The sequence below is a fragment of the Pteronotus mesoamericanus genome, unplaced genomic scaffold (genome assembly GCF_021234165.1).
Source record: "Pteronotus mesoamericanus isolate MK-2021 breed Mesoamerican mustached bat unplaced genomic scaffold, CSHL_Meso_final contig_20, whole genome shotgun sequence".
Classification (NCBI taxonomy): Eukaryota; Metazoa; Chordata; class Mammalia; order Chiroptera; family Mormoopidae; genus Pteronotus; species Pteronotus mesoamericanus.
This window is the reverse complement of record NW_026555085.1, coordinates 26236407-26262152: the sequence shown is the minus strand read 5'-3', so window position 1 is coordinate 26262152 and position 25746 is coordinate 26236407. Positions and strand designations below refer to the sequence as shown.

Below are 25746 nucleotides of genomic sequence, written 5' to 3'. Positions count from 1 at the left end.
CAGTTTCTGCAGGTAAGAAATTTGGGAGAAGCTTATATGGATTGTTCTGGCTCAGGTTCTCTGAAGAAGTTGCAGTCATCCTAAGATTTTACCGAGGTTAAAGCATCTGTTTCCAAGGCAGCTCCCTAACATCACCATTAGCAAAAGACTTCAGTTCCTCAGAACATGGAAGCGTATGTAGGGCTGGTTGAGCAAAACATGTTAGTATATCATATGCAGACCACAAGGTCATGCATAGTGTTACCCCTTCTACCTCATCCACCTCATCTTCCGCTGTTTTTCCCCATATTTACACCACTCTAACTGCACTGTCCTTCCAACAGTTTCTCAAATGTGCCAAATTCTTTTCAGTCTCAAATGCTTCGCATTTCCTCTGGAAAATTCTACTAGATGTTCATGGGTTTACCCCCTAACTTTATTCAGGTCTCTGGTCAAGTATTACATCCTCAAAGAAGCCTTTCTTAATCGTGTCTGTGTAAATATCACACCCTTCTCACCATCTTCTATGCCATTATCTTGCTTTGTTTTTCTTGAAGTCATTTATTCTCATCAAGATTACATCATAATTTACATATTTATTTGCTTTCTCTCTCATTTATTAGGTGTTTAATAGATAAGTTTTGGGGGAGTCAAGTTATATGTGAATTGTTGATTGCATGGGAAGACATTAGATTTATGCTTCATGACAAATAGTTGTTGTTTATGAAATATTTGCCATTTCATTCTGGACTTAGAAGAGCCGGAATCCTACTGTATTATAGTATATTGATCTTTGAAATTTCATGTATCAGATCTAGAAAAGAAGATAAAAATTATTTTACTATGTCATATTCTTTCATTCTATTATAATAATCATTAAAGGTTTGATTCTGTATTCAAATACTAAGAGTAGAAAACATTTTTTACTTAGAAACTAAAAGAGTATAAATTGAAGATGAACAAGAAGCATTACTTTTGATCAGTTATATTATGTAGATATAAGTTGTTCATGCCCCATTTAAAATAAAGAGTTCTAATACCAGACAGTTGAACAACATTTGTATTTGAAAGCAAAATAGGGAACATCTGTAATAGTGTCAACAATAAAAAAAAGAAGGTAGTATAGCCCACTTGGTGGGTTGTTTGACAGCGGTGTGTGTTTGTGTTTGTGTGTGTATAGTCATGAATAAAAGATTTTTATTTACAGAAAAATTTTTATTTACATTTTCTTTTGAAAATGTTCGTAAATAAAAAAAAATTTTACAACTTTGTATTGATTCTTGGTTTTAGATAAGCATAAATTTCAAAACAACTCAAAACTGGGTATCATTTCCTGTTGTTATTTTTAAAGGTCATTTATGTTATATTGACAATAACTTGATTTCTCCCTATACTAATTCCATGTTCTTTGCTTCAATATATGTCACAGTTATACCTTGCAAGTAAATATTCTTTCCTATTATATTGCATTGATACTATTTTCAAAGTCTACTTGGTAATTAAATGTATCCTGACTGTCTAAAAATTTTTTAGAACTAGAGGTTATGTTTGCCCATATTTTAAGTTTGTCCCCACTTTTTAAAATTTTAGAATTATTAACACTTGGAAGACTGTGAATTTCACTCTCCATAAAGAAATTAAGCATAAAGAACTCGGTAATTTATTTGACTTAGAATATATTTAGTATTATGTAGTATATAGTTCTAACAAGTTTGCTTATATGATTTCATCATTAAATAAATAAGTATACATAGAGGTACTATAGTGCCACTAGAGTAAATGCTAACTGAAAGTGACTAGAGCAAACAAAAAACAAATGAGCAGCAATTAATTGCAAAACTAAAAAAGACATGATCAAATGAATGTTCTAAACATTCAGTCACATGCCCGTGCACACAAACTTACACGAGATCAGCCTTATTGTTAGGACCACTTATCTAGAGGCCACCCTCTGCTCTTCTCTTTCTCCTCCTTCACTTCCTATCCATAGTAAGGACAGGATGTCTTACCTTCAGGATTTATCGTAAGTCTGGTCACTGGTGACTCTTTAACTTCAGTCATATAAACTAAATTTTCCTCATTATTACTCTACTTGAACTATTTGTTATGTATTTAATACTTTACATGTGAAGCAGACTCTAATTCAGTAGTATTTGTTGAATTACTGAAAGAATAAACTCATTACTCCTATCAATTAATATGATAGAATAACTGACATACATCATATAGTCTCTGGCTCATGCAAATAAGTATTTCAGAATGATTAATTACAATATGTAAATTTTATTTTAAGATAATTATGTTAAAAACCCAATTTTCCCATGGATCCTGATAATTGTGATTTTTTTTCTGTTTGTGTATATGTAAACATATTTCATCTATATTTAAAAATATGAGCCTCTATTTGCTAATTGTAAAAATAAATGTGAGCACAATAAAATAAATTGTATAAAGCATTAATATATAGATACAGCCTAATATATCAACTTTATACCTATTAACGATTCTAAATCTTAAGCCAGCTGTATTCTGGAAGTCAGAAAAATACTAGGTAGAAGTGTGTGGGAGGCCACTGCTACTCAACACACCTAATTTAGGAAGTATGAATTATGATTGTTGAGAAAATCACATATGTTAGCAAAATAATTTGAATGTAGAGGTATAAATTCATATATTTTAATAGAATCTCTTTCACTGAAATTTTACTCATATTTAGAATGAGTTTAATGCAAACTATAAATCAGCTTACATTAATTTATGCTTGGGGTTAGGGAATATACCAAACAAAAAAAACAGGGCAGATAAAGGTACTATTTGACATTATTTGACTCAAATTTTTACTTGAGGTTATAGCGTATACTAAACTACAAATATATGGCAGATACAGGTATAAATTCTTATATTCAAATGGGACCCCTTTCACTGAAATTTTACTCGTATTTTTAGAATGACTTTAATCCAAACTTTAAACTACTTGACACTAATTTATGCTATAGGTTATAGAACACACTAACTTACAAATATAGGGCAGATATTAAAACTATTTTTGGAAATTATTAGCAGAATGAAGAGACATTCTTACTATATAAGAATTGTACAGTTTGATTCCTCAGTCCAGCCAATCTCATTTCCTATTTCTTTGGAACGCTTTCCTAACCTAGGGTGCAGCTTCTGGCTTCCTCTTCAGTGACATATTGCTTCTGACTCTAGTTCAAAAGTTACTTGGTACTTTTAAGTTTAAGATTTTAATATTGAGGGTCAAGTCAAGGAACATGTATGTATAAAGGACCCATGGACAAAGCCAAAGTGGGGAAGGGCTGAGGCAGGGAGGTTGGGGAGGGGGCAGGGGAAGAAAGTGGTGGTGGGAAGGTGGAGACAAACGTATTTGAACAAAAAATAAAAATTAAAAAAAAACTTTATATGAATGGAATTATAAAAATATGACAACAATAATAAAATGGAGTTCAGAAATTTAAAACAAAGATTTTAATACTGAGAATAATAATAAAAACAATGGATTTGCCACTTTTCTAAGCACCTTGCTTATATTAACTTATTCAATTATCACAAAAAGCCAAGAGTTCTTTTCCTAATTTCCAGTTGTGAAAACAAGGCAGACATAGGCAGCTCATCTTCTGCAGCCTGGGTTTTTACCACTGTCTGGAACTAATTATTTTGTGCTGGTTACTTCTAGCCTATTGATTCTTGTATTATTATTTGCACCTCTCTATCTCAAAACCACTCCCTTTCTCTCCTTTATCTTTCCTCTCATCCTCGCTCTCTCTCTAGATCAGAATGTTAGCTAATCATATTTCTCAGTTCATTGTATAGTATCATATGATTCTTTTATGAACTTTTTTTAAATTATAGTTTTTAATGGGTTTTTTCAGTTCATATTCTGAGAACTCTAATTATGCATATCTTGGTCCATTCTTGCCTGTTTTTTTCCTCAAAACTTTTTAACTGTCTGATTTTATAGTACTTAATTCTTCTGTTTCTATTTCTGTTCTGTTCTAGTTTAGTTTTGACTTCTAGTTTGTTCTTCATTTATGAAATAAGTTATATTTCATTCTTGTACTCTGACAGCTCTGTTTACATGCTTATTTAATTTAATTGCTTTTTATACATCTCTTTTCTATTTCTAACATATAGTCTGTTATCATTGCTTTCACAGTTTCATTGCTTTATTTTCCTTAATTTTAATATTATATGTTGAGTGCCTTTCTGCTTTGATATCATATGTTTCTCTTCTGCTTTCATTTTCTACCAATATGTTAACGTTACTTAGTTCATTTTTCTTTTTTGTTTTCTTGTAGTTTACTTGTATGAGGCTTAATACAATCTGTTTCTCTGGGTAATACTTAAATGAGAAAATTTTTTGTCTACTTTTGAGAGGTTTGTATCAGAATAATGTGTTCTTCTAGGGTTGTGTCCTTGATTCATGCTCTGTTAGGAGTTTTCTTGAAACAGATTTTGTTGTTGTTGTTTGTTTTTAGTCCTCCTCAGATAGGGACTTTAGCTTTAAAGACAGAAATACTTGTTGTTTTCTAAGATCCTGGAGTGCTTGTGTTACCTAAGAACCCACAGTTTTCTGTCATACATTATGTGGTCTCCATTTTTCTCCTTCAAAAACCACTCATAAATTGGAGATTGTGTAGTTGTATCTCAGTTTTATGTGTTTTTCTTATTTTTTATTGAACTTACTGGGGTGATATGGTTTCAGGTTTATAATTCTATAATACATTATCTGTATATATGTGTTTTTTTAAAGACCATGATTAAAATTATATGTTAGAGGTGTTGTCTCCTTTTGAGAATAATTATGTGTTTGAAATTCGAATTCCTCTTATGATTACTGAGCTTGAGCATTTTTTCTATGTCTGTTGGCCATTTGTATATCTTCTTTGGAATTTTTCTTTTTTAGTCATCCATGCTTTCCCCATAATTGCTTTACCACATAGGACCCAGCGGGGTTCCTATTATTTTCAATGTTTTGAGAAATTCACTTTTATTATAGGGTTCTTGTAGATCACCTGGACTGTGGGGATGTTTTCAGATATCAGGGTTTCTTTATTCTTTTATTATCCTAGGTGCTCTGTCTTGTTTCTATAAGATAATGAGTTGAGATTAAAAGATTAAGCCACTAGAGGAAAATGGCTGTTATAGAAACACTTCAGCTCTGTTTGTGAGACTCTGCCTAGTATATTTTGTAAAACGAAATAGCATAACTTTGTCAGATTAAGTATATGCATAATTTATGAACAAAAATTCCTCTTGTATATACATATTCCAAAGAAATTCTCAAACACTTCTTTTTTTCCTTTTTATTGACTCTATTTGGGTAATACTGGTTAACAAATTGTACAGGTGTCAGGTGCACAGTTTTACAGTACATCATCTGTACATTGTATTGTATGTTCACTACTCAAGTCACATCTCCATCCATCAATATTTAACCCTTATATTTAGCCCCACATTTAATCCTCCTCTACCTCCCTCCACCACCACTACCTCTGGCAATCACCACACTGTTGTCTGTGTCCATGAGTTTTTTTCTTTCTTTCTCTCTGTTTTTTTTTCTTTTTTGCTCAATTCCTTAACCAACCCCCCAGCCTGCCCTCCCTGCCAGCTGTCAGCCTGTTGTCTGTCTTAGAGTCTGTCGCTCTTTTATTAGTAAGTTTATTTTCTTCATTACATCCCATGTATGAGTTAGATCATATGACATTTATATTTTTCTGACTTGCTTATTCACTTAGCATAATGCTCCCTAGGTCATCCATACTCATGCATTTTTTTCATTTCAAGATGGATTCTGAATGGGTAAAGAAGTTGTGTTGATTTATATTCAACCTTTTGCCCAACAACAGGGAATATCAACCCTTTTCATGTAATATTCACAAGTCCTGACCAAAAATTTACAGTCATTTGGAAAATGGTTTGGAGAGTCTTTGAAAAATAAAAGATGTAATTACCGTAGGATCCAGCAATCCAACCTGCATATATATCCAAATAATTTAAAGCAAGACCTTGAAGAGATATATGCACACCCATGTTCATTGAAGCATTATTCACAATAGCCAAGAAATGGAAGCAACCTAGATGTTCATTGACAGATGAATGGATAAAGAAAATGTGGTATATATATGCAATGGAACATTATACAGATTTTTAGAAGGAGGAAATTCTATCATATGCTATATGGATGAACCTTGAAGACATTATGCTAAGTGGAATAAGCCAGTCACAAAAAAACAAATGCTGTTATATTTCACTCATATTAATTATCTAAAGTGGTTAAAACTGTAGGAAGTGAAAGTAAAAAAGGTGATTACCAAAGCCTGGGGGACAGAGACGCAAAATGAGTTTTTAATGGCTCTACAATTTCAGTTTTGGAAGATGCAGAAGTTTTAGAATCTGTTGTACAACAATGTGAATATACTTAACACTACAGAACTGTATACTTAAAAATGATTAAGATGATCAATAATGTTATGTGTTTTTACCACAACAAAAATTAACTTCTATGTAGCTTCCATCTTATTTAAACCAGTGGGTGAAGTGGTGCAAGGTGAATGACCAGCATGGCCAAAGTTTGCCTCTATTGTAATGTCCACATAATCCTCATACTGTGGTGATAACCACTAAAATGTTAATGAATGCAAACATAATTATTGAGTAAATATACACATTATCCTACCAACAGTGAAAGGGGAACATAAAATACTAAAATCCATGAGGGCCTCTGTGTCTTAACTGGTAAAAGTGCCTGTCTAGTAAAATCTGTGTCATTTAACATTTTTTCAAAAAAAATCATCCTGCCTTAATATATTGAATATGTTTTTCCAATAATGTAGCAGCCAAATTTAAATAGACTGTGTAAAGTATAAAAAATGATTTAACACCTCTACACAAAACTATTCAGTAATTGCTGGATGATAATGGATGCCTTTCCATTTTAATGCATATCTATAGTGTCTAAATGTTCCACAAGAAGCATGCTTTAATTATGAAATGAAAAAAGAATTACTGTACAGTAAACATATTAAAAATGAAGGTGCTGTATACGTTGTTTTCTCTGATTTTAACACTGACAAGTATATACTATTCTGTGACTTTGTCATTGACAAATACAAATACATGAGCTATTAGTCATGTAGCTATGTAAGGGAAGACAAGATAACTCCCTGAAAGTATGAGAAGGGCAAAAGAAATATCAAAACATTTTAAATGAATGTGTAGAAATGAACAGAAAAAGCAGTGAACATGGTATTTCATTCAGCTCTATTTCTTGATGAAAAAGTTATTGAAATTAATCATCAATGGATCAAATTGGAACGATCTAAAAATGCCTAAGGTTGTAGTTTTGTAGAGAGCAAATAACATCAGACAAATTCAATTTATTTTTATGAAAGAATGACAAGGGGGAAACCATACATTTAATAGATTGGGAATTGAGCCAGCTTCTTCACTGTGTCCTGTGTTGCAATTACCTCAGCAAGCTAGTAAGTACAATATTATGTAGGTGTGTGTATCCAAAGAGCAGTGATCACAAGTTTATTGTCAGTATCAGAGGGTGTAATGAATATTCTTTCTTTGTAGTTGTCAGAGTTCTGTATGTAATGATTATATAATGGATTGAAAGTGTTAAATAGTGTTTTTTGGTCTAAAAAGACAGTCAAAGTCACTTACAATTGCTCTGGCGTACAAAAGTAAGACTCCGATGCCATAGTAATAAGTAGAAATTATAGACATATTACAAATAACTTCTTTTCAGACAGCTCAGTTTAAGATAATTGTCTTTAGAAAGATTATAGCATATAACTGTAAAAAGTGATTGTAAATGACACTATACAAAACACGTGGCATTCATTCACACATTATCTGGTAAGCAATGTAATCTTACTTCAAAAAAACTTTTTAAAAGCTTCACATGGACCAAATAAATAATATGCTTTAAGATTACTACCTGGAATGTTATAGGTATTTTATACATGCTGTGTGAAATCATTTTGGGAGAGATGCTAGTTAAAAATAACAAGGAACAAAGCTGTTAGATGCAAAGTAGTATTTCTCCTACCAAAAGAAGTAGTCAGACCTTTAAAAAATAATTGTTAAAAAAAGGAAAAACGGGGACAACTGCAATTGAATAAAAAATTAAAAATTAAATAAAAATGGAATGTAAATTAATATGAATTAATAATTTCCATATCTAATAGCTATCATCACTTTTTTGTTTCCAAAATAACAGAAACAGGAATGTGTTTCATCTCTAACAAATTAAAATGAAATAAAATAAAATAAAAACTGAAACATTCATATCTTAATTTAGAAAGTGCTTTGAAATAGTACAATTGGACAAGAGCAAGGAGAAAAATGTTTACAGGTTATTTTATGGTAACAATAACTAGCCAATAAACATAAAAGAAATAAAGGAAATGAATTTTCCAGGGTTTCTTCAAAACATTGATTTTTACACAGTGAATCCCATGAAGTGACTCTAGCTACATGCATTCATTTCACCATTGCATCTCTAACTTGTTAGACCAAATCAGCATCATTTCTCAGCTAGACACATAAAAGTTGATTTCCTTGTTTGCTTGCTCTCTTATGATTGGTTTTGCTTATTATACTGATGTTATCTTTACAAATAAAAAGCAAATATGACTTCCTCCCTTCTGCATCCAGATGCCCAGCAGCTTCCCATTACATTCACAACAAAAAGCAGAAACTGTCAGTTGTCTACAGGGTCTTACATGATCTGTCCTGTTAAAAACCTATCAAACCTCGAGCATATCAAGCTGTTTCTCCATCAGATTGTAAAGCTTGGTTTCTCAATCTCTCATGACTTTATCCTTCTCACTTTTCAGGATTCTGCTCACCTATCACGTGATAAATCTAAAGTAATAGCGCCAAATCTAAAGTAATAGTAAAATATAAACTTTCCTTTATATTTTTAATAGATTTATTGTGTTTATTTTTTTACCTTCACACATAAATATGAATGTGTACATATATTCAGTTTCTAATTGTTCACATTCCCTACAAGAATATAGATTCCAAAACTGACACATTTTCTTGTTTTCTGTTCTATGTACAGTACTCATATTAGAGGTTTGGAAGTCTTGGCAGACTAAGTTAATTTTAAAAATAAGCAATAAATTGTATACATTTGCTCAAAAATATCCATTTTGGGAACATTCTCATAGGGCAAATTTAGTAATTCCTCTTAAATATGCAGAGAGATAATTTCATATTGATGAATGCGAATGATAGTATTTACATATTTAATTCTTTATATAACATTTCTGTGACCACTCTTTTGAATTGCCTTTAGGTTTGGTTAGAATATACATATAACATGCTATTTATCTTTACTAACCTATTTTAGATATTGAATGATTACTATTTTTTAATTATTTTTTCTTAGGAATAATTCTGAGTAAAAATAAAACATACAACCTTAAAGTATATTTCATTCTATTCATTGCTCCTAGGAGTTACGTTTGCTTAGATATTTTAAATAGTTAAAGGACATGATTCTTCCTTATATGTTGTTTGAAGATGTTAAAGTTAATTAAATGCATCATTTGTTTCACAGAAAACAGTCACACCTTCAATTACCACTTTTTAATTTGAATTGACAGAGGTCATCATACATCAGTAGCAGCATTCCTGTGGCTGTTAACAAGGTGCTGTTTCAGTCCTTTCATCAAGATTCTTCAAAAATTAAGAAGGAAAGTAATAATCAGTATATTTGCAATTACTTTCCATTTCACATATTGCTTTTTCTTGTTTTTTTTTTCAGAAATTGAAAAATTTCAAGGTTCTGATGGAAAAAAGGAAGATGAAGAAAAGAAATATCTTGATGTCATCAGCAACAAGAACATAAAGCTCTCAGAAAGGGTATTGATTCCTGTGAAACAATATCCAAAGGTACTGCATTATAGGCTTTGTTCTCACAGATTTCAAAAAAATTGATAAAAATAAAACTGTGTATTTGCTTCATTGATTTTAATAAAATAAATATTTAAAGTTTCATGATATCAGTATGCACAAATATATGATATTGACATTGAGTAAGAAAAACATTTTTTAAATAACAATGAAGAGAGATTTTCAACAGAAGGCACTAGCATTTTCTGTGAATGTGGGAAGTATAATTAGATATTTTAATTATTTATTTAACATGTAAATGGTTCAATATTTGTTCAAATATGCACACTCACTTGATTATGTTTTGGCTCATGTTAAAATGTATACTCTTCTTATAAACAGAGTAGACTTTAGAATGATACTAAATATGTAGCATTAGCCAAACAGTGGGGAATTATTATAGCTAGGAAAGCCATAGAGTCTTTATTAGATCCTTGAATTATAACCACCAGTCTTCTGTATTCTGGAGGCTGCATAAAAATAATTATGATATTGTTCTCTTCAAATACCTTTTTTCTTTTTGTATGTATATTTTATTGATTATGCTATTACAGTTGTCCCATTTTTTTCTCCCCTTTATTCCCCTCCACCCTGCACTGCCCCTCCCACTATAATTCCTGCCTCCCCCCCGCCAACTTTGCTGATTTTCATGGGTGGTACATATAAGTTCTTTGGCTTCTCCATGTCCTATACTATTCTTAACCTCCCCCTGTCTATTTTGTACCTACCATTTATGCTTCTTATTCCCTGTACCTTTTCTGCATTCTCCCCAATCTCCTTCCTTGCTGATAAGCTTCCATGTCATCTCCATTTCTGTGATTCTTTTCCTGTTCTAGGTGTTTGCTTAGTTTGTTTTTGGTTTTATTTTTAGGCTCAGTTGTCGATAGCTCTGAGTTTGTTGTCATTTTACTGTTCATAGTTTTTGATCTTCTTTTTCTTAGATAAGTCCCTTTAACATTTCATATAATAAGGGCTTGGTGATGATGAACTCCTTTAATTTTACCTTGTCTGGGAAGCACTTTATCTTCCCTTCCATTCTAAATGATAGCTTTGCTGGGTAGAGTAATCTTGGATTTAGGCCTTGCTTTTCACGACTTTGAATACTTCTTTCCAGCCTCTTCTTGCCTGTAAGGCTTCTTTTGATAAATTAGCTGATAATCTTATGGGAACCCCTTTGTAGGTAACTGTCTTCTTTTCTGTTGCTGCTTTTAAGATTCTCTCCTTATCTTTAATGTTGGGTAATGTAATTATGATGTGCCTTGGTGTGTGCTTCCTTGGGTCCAACTTCTTTGGGACTCTCTGAGCTTCCTAGACCTCCTGGAAGTCTATTTCCTTAGCCAGATTAGGAAAGTTCTCCATTATTTTTTCAAATAAGTTTTCAATATCTTGCTCTTCCTCTTCTCCTTGTGGCATCCCCATGATTCCGATGTTGGAATGTTTAAAATTGCCCCAGAGGTTCCTAAGCCTTTCCTAATTTTTTTGAATTCTTATTTCTTCATTCTGTTCTGGCTGAATGTATATGTCTTCCTTCTGCTCCAGATTGTTGATTTGAGTCATGGTTTCCTTCCTTTCACTGTTGGTTCCCTGTATATTTTCCTTTATTTCACTTTGTACAGTCTTCATTTCTTCCTTCATTTTGCAACCAAGCTCAATCAATTCTGTGAGCTTCCTGATTACCAGTGTTTTGAACTCTGCATCTGATAAGTTGACTATCTCTTTATCACTTAGTTCTGTTTTTTCTGAGTTTTGATCTGTACTTTTATTTGGGCCATATTTCTTTGTCTTGGCACTCCTGTTTCATTGTAAGGGGCAGAACCTTAGGTATTTGCCAGGGTGGGGCAACCCAGGTTGCTATGTTGTGGCTCCGTATGTAGGGGAGGGGTCTGAGAGGGAACAATGCTGCTTTCTTGGCTGTTGGCCATGTTTTAGTCACTTCCCCTGCCACTCACAAGCAAATTGGGCCCTTCTGGTGCTGATTCCCAGGTTTATGTTCTAGTGCCCTGTGGATTTCTCCAACAAACTCTCCTGTGAGGATGGGAGTTTCTCCTGCCGCCTCAACCCCCACGAATTTTTACAGCCAGAGGTTTTGAGGCTTTCTTTTCACCACACTGGAACCCTGGATTGTGCGGTCTGTCTCATTGCCCTCGTGTATCTGCATGCCAATGTGGGACCTCTTGGGACATCAGCTGCAGTCTTGCCCACCTGGTCTTCCAGACTCTGCCTTGCTGGCATCCTTTCCGCCCCTCCTACTGGTCTGGATAAATGTTCCTTCTTTAACTCCTTGGGTGTTGGACTTCCATACAATTAAATTTTCTGGTAGTTCTGGTTGTTTTTGTTTTTAAATATTTTATTGTCCTCCTTTTGTTTGTGCGAGGAGGCAAAGTATATCTACCTATGCCTCCATCTTGGCCAGAAGTCCAAAATACTTTTTTTACTAGACATTTTATCATACAAGGTTTGTATCACGAAAATCAGGATTATAAAACAGTTTGCAGTGGCATGATTTTATCAGCTAGATTTGTAAATTACAATGGGTAAAGAGAGGTGTTTTTTTTTAAATGTATTAAGTAAGCTAAATATGGAAACTCAAATATTCAAGATGGTAATATACTTTCTGAAGAGTGAATCTGAAACAAGGAACCATATAATTATCTTAATAATAAAGATTACAGAAACAAATATTGTAGTTTACCAATTGTCTTCTAATATGATAAATTTTAGTAAATATAATTAAGTAGAGTGTTGTGTTTATAATGATTTCAAACAGGGTAAAACTGTTGCAGCCCACCAAACCATGAAATTTAACTTTCAAATGAAGTTTTTGACTTCTGTGTTTTTTTTTAACTAGACTTTATTGCAAGAAAGGTGCATTCTATAGATATAATTTTCACATTAAGTTATATTAGATTTGCTTTACAATCACATTGGTATGAATATTAAATTGGGAAGTCATAGAAACATACATGAAAAATTTTATATCGTAATGAAATATAGTAGAAATATTGGATATTAAGAAAGATGTTTCTTTTATTAAGGAATATGATTAATTGCCCAATTATAATCTAGAGTACAAGGTTTTTTCTTTCAATCGCATATTTAAATAGTATATAACTTGATACTGTTTCTCAGAACAACACTTGTCTATTCTCTGTACATGGGAAAGTCAGTGACAGACTCAATATCTGCTACTCAATAAAATGCAGCTTTATATCTTTGACCAAATTAGGTTGTCAAGTAGTAGAAGGCATTTCAAGTTCATATTACTCCTCAAGTGACAGTATATGTGATTTTTTGCTGAATATTATAGTAGTCTATTTTGATTCATAATGATGAAAATTGACACAATATTTTTCAATTTATTTTTATGCATTTATTTTTACCCTCAGCTGAGGACATATCTTTCATTGCTTTTAGAGAGAGAGGAAGGGAGAAAGGAAAGGAGAGAGAGAGGAATATTGATGGGATAGAGAAGCATTAATTAGTTGCCTCCTGTACATGCCCAGACTGGGGATCGTGCATGCTCAGGGAACAAACCTGTAACCTTTCAGTCACAAGACGACACTCCAGCCAACTGAGCCACACTGCCCAAGACTCAATTTATATTTTTATTTAGGAATAGTTGATATACAATATTATGTTGGTTATATTAGTTTCAGGAGTACAACATAGTGATTCAACATTTTCATAGCTTACAATGTGATCATATCTCTAATTCTAGAAGTCATCTGTCACTGTATAACCTCATAAAAATATTATTGAGTATAAATAGTATTTTATGGCATCTAGTTCTTGTGCAGTTTAATTTTATAATTCATATGAAGATGATGGAACAACAAAATTGCCTGTTTATATTGAAATAAACCATACCTCACTAGCAAATTATTGTACCTTTAGAATTACAGAATGTTTAAGCTGAGACTAATCTTGGGAATCATAGAGTACATAAAACTCACTTTCCAGGTGCAGTAACTGAGAGATTATGAATTGCTCAAAGACATGTCTTTAATACAGATAGGGATACTTACATTGCTCTTATTTTAGATTCTTCATTTTCTGTGAGCCATTATATTTTTAACTTGACTAATAATGCTCACCTATTTGTATTACATTTCCATGTGAAATATGGAAGAATGTGAAAAATGATAGCTCCTAATAATTAATAGTTTTCTGTAATGTTTTCAAAGCACAGTTTGGGCTTAGACAACTTACAATTTTTAATCAATAAATAGAATGTCAAACCACTTAATTTTTTAAAATGATGTGCATTTCACACATCTAATGATCACACATAGGAGAATTCTTAGAGTTCTTTATAGAGAAAGAATGCTGAGAAACAGAACAGAATCACCTCTTAAGTCAACCTGCATTTTTGTTGTGATCATATAAATCAAATAAAAAAAAACCTGTTTTTGTTTATTTTATACTATAACAATAAAATTAAAATAATTTTTTTGAAAACCATATTTTATTTCCAAAGTGGTGATTCTCAGTCCTGAGTGATTTTTGCCTGCTTCTCACAAAAATATCAGAGGGGTTGAATTAAGATGTGATCACTAAATTTCAACTGGAGCTGACATATATCTGTGAGCTGTAAAATATGTGGTATGGTGTGATACTCTGAACTGCTGAGCAGAGCACAACAGTGTTTATGGATTTGAAGTTGAATCTTTTATAATAAAAAGTGATTTACCCTTCAGGGGGTACATTGGGAAAAGAACCGCTTTTCACAGCTTCTCTCCGAGCCGTCTCTCCCCTTGATGCCTGCTGTCTGTGGGAAGTGGTAATTAATGCGGTGGGACACAGTCCTTTCCAATAAAGGGCGGTAAATAACTACTGGAATTCTTGAGGGAATAACCTTCTCCTGCCTTTACTACATAACCTTTTTGAACAGACTTTTGTTTCAGTTAGTCTCCGATTTCAAGTTAATTTGCTGTCAGTTTAGTAATACACAGACTTGAAAGAAGTTTAAGGTTTAAAATTATGGACACTATAAGAATGGTCTTACATTATATTACAAATGATTTATATAGGTCTGGTGCTTAATTTGGGGAAAATATGCTACAGTATTAAATTATTTTAATAAAGTTCTTGATTTATTATTTTTGCTTTTAACAAGATTAGTAAAGAAATAGACCTTGCACATCTATTGTTTGCATTTGAAAATATTTTAGAATCAGAGCAATTATTTAATAGTCAAGTCTCCAAGGAGGTAACATGTGTTAATATGTTCCTTTAGAGTCATGCAGAAAACTCTCCATCCTTAAATCCACACATAGTATATTTTATAGTCAATATACATTTATTTTTAAAATTTTAATGTCACTAACTGGAATGCATATTATAATCAAACTAATTTTACAGGTTTTTTTTCCCAGAAAAGAGTGGTCACAACTCATTGTTTTGGTCTGTAAAACTGCACATGTAAATTTGGTCACAGCTTCTTTTTTTTTAAATTTTATTTTAATTTATTTTTTCAAATACATTTGTCTCTGGTCACGGCTTCTTATATCAAGTCATTTGTAGCTCTGAAAATATGTGTATTGAGTTTAGTTGCTGTTTGAGGTCTCCAAAGATTGCATTATGTTTTAGCGTTGATTTTGTTTCAGCACAAAGGTGTTATATATGCGAGAAAAAAAAAAGAATAGAACCATAGTTTGGAGTATCATTTAATATTAATGAAGACAACGTTCATCCTTGGAAAAAAAAGAAAAATGCTGTAAATCCTTGGTCCTCAACAAACAAGTGCCTTACAAAATCTGAGAAACAATGATAGACACAAATGGCTGGAGCTGTATTATGTCTTTTACTGCTAGACATGCAAAAGGAGTGCCTGTCACAAGCATGGGCAAATCGGGAGGACAGTAGAGGACAGGAAGGTGTACTTGCTGGGGGAGATCTACTTGTTGCTTGCTCCTGTACTTGTCCACCTAAGCAATTCATCCTCTCAGTGCCTTTTAAAAATATCTTTTTGATATTGCCTTCAGAAGCCTCTGAAATACATCAGAACTTTTCTAAATTAAATTTGCCCCAAGGCCCACTTTTTATTTCTCTCCTTGAGTTACTGCCAACTTTTTAAAGCAGTAGATTGCCAGGAGTATAAATCAGCCCCAAATTTGGCCCCTTTTAAGATCAAACACAGCCATGTTCCCCTGTGCTGCTTTGCAAATCAATTCCTTATGTAGATTAATGCAGAAAATTAAAGTTCTAAAATATGTTCAAAAGCATCACACTTGCTCTATATTTCATCTTACTCTGCTCAGCCCCAGAGAGAGGAGCTGGGCTGCCTCCCGTGCCTCCTTGGAAGTAGTCTCCACAGCCAAGCATGTCATCTCACAGAGCTTGTTTATTTCTTTATACTCTGAAAGAGGAAAACCCAAATCCAAATCCTTGGTGAGTGTTATTTTTTCTAACTCTATAACGAATTATCAGATCATTTCAGGATAGTTAATAGAGACCAGGGATATTAACTGTGGAAACTATGACCACATTTCAAAGCTAATTATAATGAGAGGTGGAAACACCTCTCTATTTTTCTAAGCAATGTGATTTTCCAAAAGCCACTCTGTAGTTTATGTCTTAAAACCAATTTTTACTTCACCAGACAGAGACCATTGCATAGTATCACTTTTTAATTTCCTAAAGGAAATGAGAGAAAGGATTTGGTAAGATTTATGATTTCAGTTTTATTCATATCAGTTTCCTAGTCACTAACCTAATGGGTTTAAATTTTAATTGAGACAATAATGGCACTCAGATTCATATTTCCTATTACAACAAAAAAATCCAAAAGTACTTGTAGACTTCATTCTCACCGGTAGAATGAAACCTGAAATAACCCTGTTTTCTAGCAAAATTTAGAAACATGCAGTGATATTATGTCTAGTAACTATTTTTTCTGATACCTTTCCTGTTATTAATGTTCATCCCATGTATTTATTTTTCCAGTGTGAACTTAAATTGTTTGCCTCTATCTCATGTTGACCCATGCGTTTCTAATTCTGACTTATATATACTTCTCTCCACATCCTCCTTTTTTTAATGGGCTCAGCACCTCCTCACAAAATATGCCCTTATGCATCCTGAAATAATCTGCTCTTTTCTATGTCTAGACCTTTTAAAGGATCTTCAGTCTGTTCTAACTTGTTTTTTTGTTTTTTTGTTTTTGTTGTTGTTTTGTTTTTGTTTTAAATTCTGTCAGGTAATTTCACCTTTATCCTCAACTAGAAAGCTAAAAAATACTTCAAAAGGATTATTAAATTGCAAATGCCTGTTGAAATGTATCCAAATCTGTATCCTCACTCAAGGCTCCCTCGAGAGCCAAAGTATCTTCCACCTCACATCTCTGTCTATAATCTTGCCTTTCTTTATTTGTTTCTTCATTTGTTAGTTTGTTTAATTCCGCGAGCCTTCAGTAAGTTTCTCTGCACCCATTAGAGCACAGATGTCTCTTCTTTCATTTATTTTGATGCTTCAGTAAAAGTGGCTTTGAAACAGATTTTAAATAGACTAGAGAAGAAAGATCACTTTCAAAACTGAGAGATACGACATTACTAATTTTTTGGATTCATATATTATTGTTGACTTTGAAGGACTTATTAACATGTAGAAGCAAGTGAATTCTATATAAATTTAAGTACTTAAATCTTAGTATCTTGAGATTAACAGAAAAACAAACTCTCTAGAAAAGATATAAGAAATCAACAGAGACAAGAGGGAAGGAGGCGGGGGTGGGGACAAGGAAGGGAAGGGGAAAGTCAAGGAACATATAGCAAGGACTCATGGACAAACCAAAGGGGAAGAGCTGAGGGAGGGAAGGAGGGAGGGGGCAAGGGAAAGTGGTGGGGGGTTGGCAAAGACAAATGTATTTCAAAAAATAAATTAAATTTTTTTTAAAAAAGATAAGATATAGGAAATAAAATCAATGTACCTCTCTCAAAACATGCAGATGAAAGATTGTTACTTGGATTACTAATTTATGACCTGACTACAACCAACTTTTTTAAAGAAATTTAAATTGATGTAGAAAAGTTGTGAATAAATGTGACTTATGCGTTATTTTTTAAATTTAATTAATATTTAAAAGAAGTTTGTGTAATATTTCTATTTCTATCATTTTATAAGTAATTTTCTTAAAAATGTGTGTTTCACAAGAGTATCGCCCAAAATAAACACTGCAAAGCTCTTATTATGAATATCAATGCAAAAATTTAAAATATTACCAAATGTACACTAGTGTTCAATGCACCATTATTCACAATAGCCAAAAGGTGGAAACAACCCAAATATCCTCAACAGATGAATTAATAAACAAAATGTGATATATAGGTGAAATGGAATATTATTCCTCCTTAAAGAGCAATGTGATTCAGATGTATACTATGACATGGATGAACAGTAAAAACATGCTAAGTAAAATCAGCCAGACACAAAAGATCAAATATTGTATTATTCCACTTATATCAGGTACTTAGAACAGGCAAGTTCATAAACACAGGAGTGAAGTAGAGGTTACCAGGGTCTTTGGAGAGGGAGGAACAGAGATTATTTAATCGGTGTTTACTTTCTGTTTGGGATGATGAAAAGGTTCTGGAAATAGATATGGTAATGGCTGGATAATTGTGAATATACTTAATGACACTGAATTACATATATAAAAACATCTAAAAAATTATGTTACAAAATATTTCCAAGTGTATTTCAGCAGCACACTACAAGCAAATAAATTATACTCAAATTTTGTTTACTTCAAGGATTAAAGACTGATTCAGCACTTAAGAATATTGTTTAAAAATTACTGAATGTTAAGCTCAAATCAGGTATTTGAATAAATCAACTTTCCATTCTTCATGATATAAACCTGGACATAGCATATATAAGTACATATTTACATTCATGTGAATTCATCATTTACTCAATAAATGTTGGACAGGTAACTCATGAGGCATTTGAGGGCCAAAGTAAAGGAAGACTAAATTTCTAACTCATCTTTTTCACTAGCATAAATCTTAACTGGGCCTAAGACTAAATACAAAAAAAGAATAAGGGCTAGAATAATTTATGGGAAATTTATTAATATGTTATAATATTTAATTTAGGCCAAGAATTTCTAAGAAAGATGGAAAATTTTAAAGTCATCAGTTATTAAAATGTTTTACAACCAAAACCTGAAACTTTGGTACTACTGAAAATGATGATGAGTACCAACATCTAAAGGAGCCAAATATGCCCAACTGGTGTGACTATTTGAGAAATATTTGAAACACATGAAAGAAAGTTCACTTTTTTAATATGTAATAGACTCAATTTTGTTTTTACAAATTAAACAAAAAGCCAGTGGTAGCAACAGACAGTTTTTACACTTGCACTGTTGGAAGGAAATAGAAAAAAACAAACCCTGCTTATCACTTATTGATAAACACAAGTTAAGATGAGAAAGAAATGCTTCCCTTCTCTATCATACTGACAAGTGAAAAACTTTGATTATTACCAGTAATGTAGCAATAGTATGGGAAAAATACACTTCATAACCTGTTGGTCAGAGTACTGAAATTCAACCATTTTGGGGAGCAATTTTACAAAATCAATCTTAATCACAAGGACACAGCCTGGAAAGAAGTTGATTTATTTTAGAGTTATATATTTGCATTCATGTACCTATATTATTAAGTGAAACATTTTTTTCCTGTTGAGTTTAAAAGGGATATGTACACACATAACTATGCTTGTGTGTATGTAAGATTGTGGGTAGGTAGATAGCTATGTAGGTAGATAGATATAAATAAAAAGGAAATGTTTTCTTTTTATTGCAGGCTCTTTTGTGCTCTTTGAATTATTATTTACATGTTATATTCCTAATAACAGATATTTTAAAAATAGTTTGAGCTAACTGAAAACATCTAAAATAGAAAAATGAGTTACATTTAGATATTTTTCCTAGAATAGAGGAAAAAATAATAAAACCTAAGGATTATTAACTGTTTTCATATACCAGACATTTTATTTATTTTATATGTATTAACACATTTAGTTGTCTTCAAGATCCTAATAATTCTATCCTTCCCATTTTATAAAAAAAGAAATTGAGTCTCAGAGTACCTGACTTGCCAAAATCACATTATTAAGGAATGATCAATTTGGGATTCATATCCACCCACTCTGAATTCATAGCTTGTTGTCTTTGCCTTATTATACTGTGCGGTTTTATTATTAGGTAAGCAAATGATATCTTAAAACATCTAGTACAAAAATTTAACCCCAAATTTGACTCCTCAAAATCTGTTATGATCTTAACCAAACAATAATTTTATCTTTATTAGAAAAATTATGAACTTCTGTTTCTGGTTTATGAATATATACAGTACTTACATGAAGAGTGTAGTCCAAAACTCCAGTTTAGAGAAACTTTAAAACATCATAAAATAGCCTTTAAATCTGGGACCTCACGCTTAGAGAATTAGGGTTTATGTGAGTACCCACTATATCAGTCACAGTGAACTGCTGTTGTATTCCCTCAAGAACATGGGTAAGAAATCTGAAGAAGAGAATAAGATTTAAAAATATTCAAGGAGGTTTCCTAAAGCCACATAATGTATTAGTGATGCTGTTAAACATTGCTCCCAATGTCTCTCCTCTTTGCATTAAACCATTGTTATGATTCATTTTCTTTTATATGAAGAGGCATTGAGATAATTCTAAACACATACTGCTTAGATTGCAGAGGCCCACAGATGGAAGAGCAGATGTATTTCTCCTCTGGTGCTAAGTGAGGCAGAAATAATAGACTCATTAGTTGGAGAGTATCTCATAGGTTGTGTGGTTTAATCTTCTACTCAATTCAGGAATCATTTTTACAAGATCTGTGCTACTCATCAGCTTGTCTATGAATACCTCTAGTGATTAAATAGAAGGGTTCACTGTATTATAAAACAGCTGAACCTAATATTGAGTAGACATAGCTGTTTATTTTTTTCTCATTGAAATAAGATCTTTATCCCTGTAAGTGGCCATTGGTCCTGGTCTGCCTTCTGCATCACTAAAGTGCATTACTTGAAAAACTTGAACCATGGTCTTACTTGAACTATCATTGATCCATTGACTGCATAATTGATCTTTAACTCCTGTTACAAAATTAATTCCATTTTTCATCCTCCTGGTTTCTCCTCTTACACACAACTTCTTAAAGTTGGAGTTCGCCAGGGATTATCTATGGTGCCCTTCTCTGTCTACACTCTCAACCTCTTGGTCTTCTCACCCATGGCATGGTTCCTTCCAAGACCTCTCTGCAAGACTTTGATGTGGAGCTGCCTTCTCAACATCACCACATGGTTGTCTGGTCATCTCTGATTCAACCAGTATTCTTCTTACCCATGTGTTATTTACCTGTAATTAATCTACCTGTCTCAGTTGTTGGCAGTACCATCCTTTTACTTGATCAAATCAGAAGCTGTGGACTCCTCCATGACTCCTTTCTTTCTTCTACACATCCAATCCAACCTGCCAGGAAAACCTGGTACCCTCATCTTCAAAACATATCAAGAATCAAATAGCACTCACCATCATCACTGCTATTACCCTCGCTTACGTCAGCCTCTTCTCTTACCTGAATTACTGGATAGCCTCTTACCTCATCTTTCTGCTTCTGTAAATGCTTTTGTTTATTTCTACCCAAGTACTCACAATCTCTTTACCCTTCTCTCATTTTTATTTTTTTTCATAGAATATATCACCTTTTAACATACTTTTTGATTTACTTATTTGCTATTATGGTTTTCTCTAGATTAGAATGTAAACTTAAAAATACAAAGTCTCCTTGTCTTTCTCGATCAGTTATGAATCCCAATCATCTAGAACAATGTCTAGCACATAGTAGGTGGTTAATAAATATTTATTGAATGAATGCAAAATAATTGTACAGCCTCTTCTCAAGACAGTCTTGCTGCAGGAAATACAGTTACTATACAATGGATCCAGAACAAGGATCTACTGATTCTTACTTCTTGCCTCTCTTGCAGAATTCCCAGGGTATCTGTCACAGTTGCAGCAGCTGCATCACAGGTGCCCTGAAAGAGACCTCAGTATCACTGTCCTCGTCGAAACCCCAGTGCTATTCTAATCTTGGCAGAGAGTTCAAGTAGAAGAAAAAAGCAATTACAGTGAACATGCCACTCAATTCTAATGCCTAAATAATCGGTTACTTAACCAAATTTTTTATTAAAATTATATGAAAAGGTTAATTAAGGAATTACTTTCAACTCATTTCTGAATATCATGTTATGGCCTTTATGGCTTTTTATATAATTATTATATAATTATCCAGTTTTAGTAAGTGCAGCACATTAAACATTATTTGACCTTTTACAAAGAGCCTACAAGGCTTCCATATCATTATGAATATTAAGTTCAACTAATTCACTCAATCATCCAGGAGATAATTTATTGGATCTATATGGCAGTCACTTGGTCTTCACCTTATACATGTGATATGGAAAAGTTGCTTTCACTGGTCTCAGGGAGCCCTGTAATACATTTGAACAACTCTCCTAATATGCTCTCATACTAGGATGAATCGAGAAGTTTTGGGATTGTGTTAATTTACTTAAAAGTCTGAAGTCAGATTGTCTTTAACAATTTTCTTTTAGCTTTAGAGGCCAAGACCTGACAAAGAAGACAAGGGTATAGGAAAATAAATGATTATATGAAAAACAGCAGAGAGGAGAAAGAGAGAGAGGGTACTGTTTTGGAGGTAGAGTTGAGTGGAGCTGAAGGGTAAGATCAAAGCAATATTTAGCTACTGTCGAGTCCTCTCAGTAGAAGAATCCTTAATTTATATGGATGATTTTGTAACTTGGTAATTGTTAGGTCTGGCCTCTTCTGTAGAGTTTCTGTGTTCTGAAAAGAACTTTATAAGAATATTATTAAGATGTAGAGTTTATTGGGATGTGAAAGAGCTATGAAGACATGGTATTACACCATGGGAAAATAATAGAATTTTGAACCAGAGAGACCTAAGTGTTTCAGCTGCGCTACACTTTCATTCAACAATGATAGTAATGAGTTCTGTAAACACCTTCTTCCTCAGTGTTTTTGAGCTGCAACATACGTGTAATGACATGCCGTGAAGGGTCATCAGGAATACTGAGAATATATGTTCATACTTGGCATGGTATCATACATGTTATAGCTTGCACAGGAATAGTCACTAAGTAATGTTAATATTATTTTTTTACTTAGTAGCACTCTTCTGGGAAAGCACCTATTCTGTTCCAGACTCTGTGTGTGATAAAACAGATAGTTGTAATTATTTTCCTAAGAGTTCGATAACACCCTTCCTGAAAGGAAGAACAATTAAGATGTTAATAAAAGTAGGGATAAAATAAATGAAAGGTGACAACAATTATATTGGTGGTAATAAACCTTTTATTTGTTGACTATTTACTATATATTATGCGTTTTTTTCTGTGATCTATATTATTACCTAGTTTAATCTACTTAATATCTGTAGCATAAACACTGTACAGAGTAGGAATTTTAGGCACAGATAATTAAACTGTTCAAAGTCACATGGACAATTCATAATGAATTAAGACTGAAGAAAAGAAGATAACTTAGGCATGAATGTTATCTTCAGTAATTACAATATTTTTTACAAACTGAATTTCATCCTTATTTAAACAATTCTAAAAGTATGCATGTGTACTCTACCTCCTTGTTTAAATGTTTGGAGTTTGAAATTAGTTTGTGAAATGTCATAAATTGGGAGTGAATATAATAATATTACATTTTGAAATGAGTAAGTTTATGTAAACCATGTTATTGTATTTTTACATAATAGATCTTTGACTCATAGTTATATACTACTTTGTGTTAAAACGTATGAGTACATACCCCTACATTATATTTTGCATATGTCCTATGTTCCCATATGAAAACACATCTCTAAGAGGTAAAAATTGATGCCCCTGTTGGTTTATTTCTTAATTGCATATGTTAACTGAGAGCAAAATGTTATGTGTTTCAGTTAGTCGAGTATTTATTTAATAGTTCCAGAACTATCCAACAAATATTGAAGCTTCATAAAATTCTTCATTATCTCCTGTGCCAGTAGTAACTTTGTTTCACTCTTATGCTAGGCTATGTAATAAGAAATTAGAAATAATAATCCATCTTGGGTTTAGTGTACCTCATTTTAATTTTCTTTTTTATAAAGTATGATATTTATATTTAACCTAATGAAAACTTATTAATTCATGGTGTCATAAAAAGCTACAAAATTAACTTTTTAGAAAAGTAGCTCTCTGTGCCAGAAAAAATCTAATAACATATTTTTGTTTCTTTTATGACTTCAGCAGTAGACTCTAACAAAATGCTTAAAAGAGTATTTTCCTTTCTACACTGTGACTTACTGCAATTCAAATAGAATCCTAGTGTTAAGTCAAAATTGGAATTTATATTTTAAGGTAAAGTTTTAATGAAGAAAATTTAATTTTTGAAATGGCCGATACACATCTGAATTTTCATCAGATATAAAACCCCTCAAATTTATGAGCACCTTTGGTAGTTTTAGTTACCTGTTGGAATCTAGTTTCAATGTCTTTAAATAGCTTTTGATTTTATAGTTTCATGCTAATCATGCAATTGACTTTATTACTGACATTTGGTCATGTATCCCATTATTCCAACTTGTTTTATTTCAGTCTCAGTCTACTGAACTATTCCAAAAAAATTTTGTATTGTAAGGCTTAATGTAGTCTTCAAAAATTCTTCCCAAAATTGACCATGAAAGTATAACTGCTTGTTGATCAAAATATATAGTACAAAACACACAAAAAAACACACAGTTTAGTGGAACTTGGGAAACATTTTTCACATGGTTATCATTTTTATATTTGTTTCACAGATGGTTTGAAATTGTTAAAAGCTTCTTTACACACACTAATTCTGTACCTAGGCTATCAGATATAATTGGATCAATGGCATTACTGAGAACATTTTATTTTTCAGTATGTATAGTGTTGTTTCGGCCTACATCCTAGGAAATCTATGGGGGAATGCATTAAATTAACATACAAAATTCTGCTGTCAAAAAATATGTTGTCTAACTAGACAGAGAAATTGCTGCAACTCTATTTTACACATGTGAGAAAAAGAATAAGCTCATTATGTGCTCTGAAATTTTGATGGTATTCACCCTCCAACATACACCAGTGGGACAGAGCTCTCCAGTCTTCACAAAAATGAAATATTATGCAGAAACTGTCACTCCCCAACCCCTTTCCATCTTTTTTAAAGATTTTATTTATTTATTTTTAGAGATGAAGGGAGAGAGAGAGGGGAACAGAAACATCAATGTGAGAGAGCAACATCGATCTGATCAGTTACCTCTTGTAAGTGCCCTGACCAGGGACCAAACCTGCAACCCAGACATTTTCCCGGACAGGAATTGAACCAGCGACCTTTCACTTTGTGGAATAACACCCAACCAGCGGTGCCATGCTGCTCAGGGCCCCATTTCCATCTTTTCTGCAAATGACTTATCTAAACTCGATTTTTGTAAACTGTGGAAGACAGATCTGGGGATATTTTATTCTCTTCTAAAACAATCATATAAGCCAACTTGTTTTAGATGATAGGAATAGTGTTCACACATAAAAGAAAACTAGTAGATTAGCAATGAAGTTGAATAAAATGAGGCATGCACATTTCGCTGTCCTGAGCAGTGTCAGGGAACAGAGCCAGACCTAATGTCCTTACAGTCTGTGTGTGAGGCAGAAGATGTGTGCTTTGTTGTCTTGTCCCAGCATCGTTCTATCGCTCTATTATCAAGATCTTCACTTG

General features: G+C 32.7%; 1 protein-coding gene across 1 annotated transcript in view; it reads left to right on the top strand.

Moving 5' to 3' along the window:
• KHDRBS2 (KH RNA binding domain containing, signal transduction associated 2) overlaps window positions 1-25746 on the top strand; it is a 542738-nt gene that overhangs the window by 81607 nt on the left and 435385 nt on the right. The window contains exon 2 of the mRNA XM_054569540.1: window positions 9785-9912. Within this exon, the coding sequence (XP_054425515.1) occupies window positions 9785-9912 (128 nt within the window). The remainder of the gene's footprint in view (window positions 1-9784; window positions 9913-25746) is intronic.